At 36.1% G+C, this 2,385-nt stretch overlaps 1 protein-coding gene across 1 annotated transcript; it reads right to left on the minus strand.

Moving 5' to 3' along the window:
* Positions 1-290: 290 nt before the first annotated feature.
* LOC139824686 (spectrin alpha chain-like) lies at positions 291-2,349 on the minus strand. Its single transcript, XM_071797214.1, has 4 exons — positions 1,828-2,349; positions 1,192-1,666; positions 942-1,108; positions 291-834 (listed from the first exon to the last, which is right to left on the minus strand). The coding sequence occupies exons 2-4, from the start codon at positions 1,490-1,492 to the stop codon at positions 706-708; spliced, it is 597 nt and encodes a 198-aa protein (XP_071653315.1). The 5' UTR covers positions 1,493-1,666; positions 1,828-2,349; the 3' UTR covers positions 291-705.
* Between the last annotated feature and the right edge of the window lie 36 nt (positions 2,350-2,385).

Below are 2,385 nucleotides of genomic sequence, written 5' to 3' on the forward strand. Positions count from 1 at the left end.
TGTACCTCCGCATTTACATTATAATGAATTATACATTACTATACTTTGTTCAAAATGGCTAGAGACTTTTTAACATCCTGGAAAGTGTACCGTGCTGAACAAATAATTCAAGAGAAGTCTCAAATGGTTGTAAATTCAGTTGCTCAATAAAATGCAACGTGATTTATGCAATATTTATTTCATATTATTTTCCATATATGCTTACTAAATAAGATAAAAGAAAAAATATTGTAATTACCTATAAAAAAATTTACGCAATCTCATACGCAAGAATTAAAAAATACGCCATATATGTTTTATATATTTATTGAATAAAATTTAATATAATATATTAAATGCATTTATTTCGAAGAACAACGTGAAAGAGTTTCAAAGAACTAGTTAAAATAGAATTTTATATTTTAAAGTTTAGGATTTGAAGATTAAATAATGCGATATATCAAAAGCATATAAGAATATATACGTTAGGAAAAGCATTCTAACATACACAACACAAATATATTCTTTATATATATTCTCTATCAACCAGTTTAGAAGAAAATCTCAATTTCTGTAAATGCTCTAGATAACTCTAGTGATTAATAGATATATCAATCAACCATAGTTTTTAAAGATAAACATAGCAGCGCTCTGTGCTCTTTATGCAATTATAGTTTAATAAACTTGGAAAAATAATATAATATGCATATGTATGTGAATTCATAATTAATTCTGGAAAAGAGTACGCGTAAATTCTATATAATCCAACGCAGCTGTTATCGGTCGTTCCGACTTGGGATCTACATAAGGTTTCATACGGGCAACGCAATAATCGGCCATCTCCTTTGTGAGGTTCTGAAAAAGAAAAAAAAACGATTAACGAATATAAATTGCATTCTTCGTGATTGTAGGAACATTGTAACTTATATTTCTGAATATTCAATAGTATTTGCAATACTTACAGCATATAATTCCTCCTTTGTGACGTACGGCCGATCTGCTGCAGTGATTGCTCGGAAAGCGTTCTCTATTTCCTCCGAGCTCTGCACGTTCTCCGTTTCCTTGCTGATCATAAACGCCATGTATTCTTGCAGCGATACATAGCTGTCTCTATTAGGATCCACGATGTCTGCGAATAATAATATCGTGTTAAAAATAGATGGTTCGAAATAATGTAACCGGAAATAACACAAGAATTAAAATCAACAAAACCTAATATGTTCTCGAATTCCGGATCGGGCTGTCCTTCTTCCATCATAGGAAAGTCATAGCCCAAAGCTCTCAGGCACGATTTAAATTCTTGATGATTCAGACGGCCACTCTTGTCCTTGTCAAAGTGCTTGAACATCATGGAGAATTCCTTTAGTGCGTCTTCAGATACACCGGACTGGTTTCGCGCTTGAATCTGCTGTTCTAAATTGTGTTGCATGCACATTCCTAACTGATCCCATTGTTGTGCCAATCCTACGGTACTGTGTTCTGTGTAATTGTACGAAAGAAGGCTTTTTCTCATTGCAAGATTCGTCGACCGTTGTATTCATCGAGGGCTCGTCCAAAGAGAAATAATTATGCTCTGCACTGATGCAATTGAACAATCCCTAGCAGTGGCGATATTTTCTACCTTTCTCTGACAGTCAAATTTTGAAGGAACAGCCAACGGATGGAGTCGAGTGCGCATGTAAGGAGCCTTCAATAAACATGCAATGAAGTAACAAAATCATTTGAAAGTTAACCCAGCAAGAACGAATCAAAATATTTACTTATGTAAATAGTCACGCAAGTCAAATTTGTATATATAATTATAATATAATTAAAACATAGAAAAAATGTAATTATCATTAAACTTACTTCGGCGATAATCCGATCATTATCGTATTTCACCCATTTCTTGAGGATGTGATGTTCTTCGAAATGCTTCTCGCAAACGAATTGCGACGGCTTCAGATCAACAATGCCCGGAATCGCAGCAATCCATTTTTACATTGTTCAATATTTGACGGCACTTTAAACAACGAACATTTCTTTGCTGAATAATTTCGCGATTTGCACATTGGCACCGCGCACGATTTAGTCATTATATCGCACAGTATCACACAATCGCACGTGGTATTAATGATATTAAACACGCACGATCCGCCGAACAACAGAACCGACGAGGAGTGGAGCTTTCCGCGCTTCATCGACGATCAACGATGGCCCTGGCTTTACCAGGCTTTACTAGCAGGAGCGAGGAGCGAGCAGGTTAGGTTAGGTTATTCACGCGCTTCATTTTAACCAGGTACCATAACCAAAAGCGACGCATAGTGGCGGTCAGAGACATAAAATTTACAACTCTAAGCGGACTACCCCCACCACTGAAATTTGACTTGGTTTCCAGACCTGTGTATACGACCGTGGACGCGGCAA

This window comes from Temnothorax longispinosus, unplaced genomic scaffold (assembly GCF_030848805.1).
Source record: "Temnothorax longispinosus isolate EJ_2023e unplaced genomic scaffold, Tlon_JGU_v1 HiC_scaffold_510, whole genome shotgun sequence".
Taxonomy (NCBI): domain Eukaryota; kingdom Metazoa; phylum Arthropoda; class Insecta; order Hymenoptera; family Formicidae; genus Temnothorax; species Temnothorax longispinosus.

Excerpts from the sequence above, each read along its gene's own strand:
- LOC139824686 (XM_071797214.1), bottom strand. The coding sequence starts at position 1,492 with ATGAGAAAAAGCCTTCTTTCGTACAATTACACAGAACACAGTACCGTA. Across the intron at positions 1,109-1,191 it reads GGAATTCGAGAACATATTAG|ACATCGTGGATCCTAATAGA; the intron begins GTTTTGTTGATT and ends TATTATTCGCAG. Across the intron at positions 835-941 it reads CAAAGGAGGAATTATATGCT|AACCTCACAAAGGAGATGGC; the intron begins GTAAGTATTGCA and ends TTTCTTTTTCAG.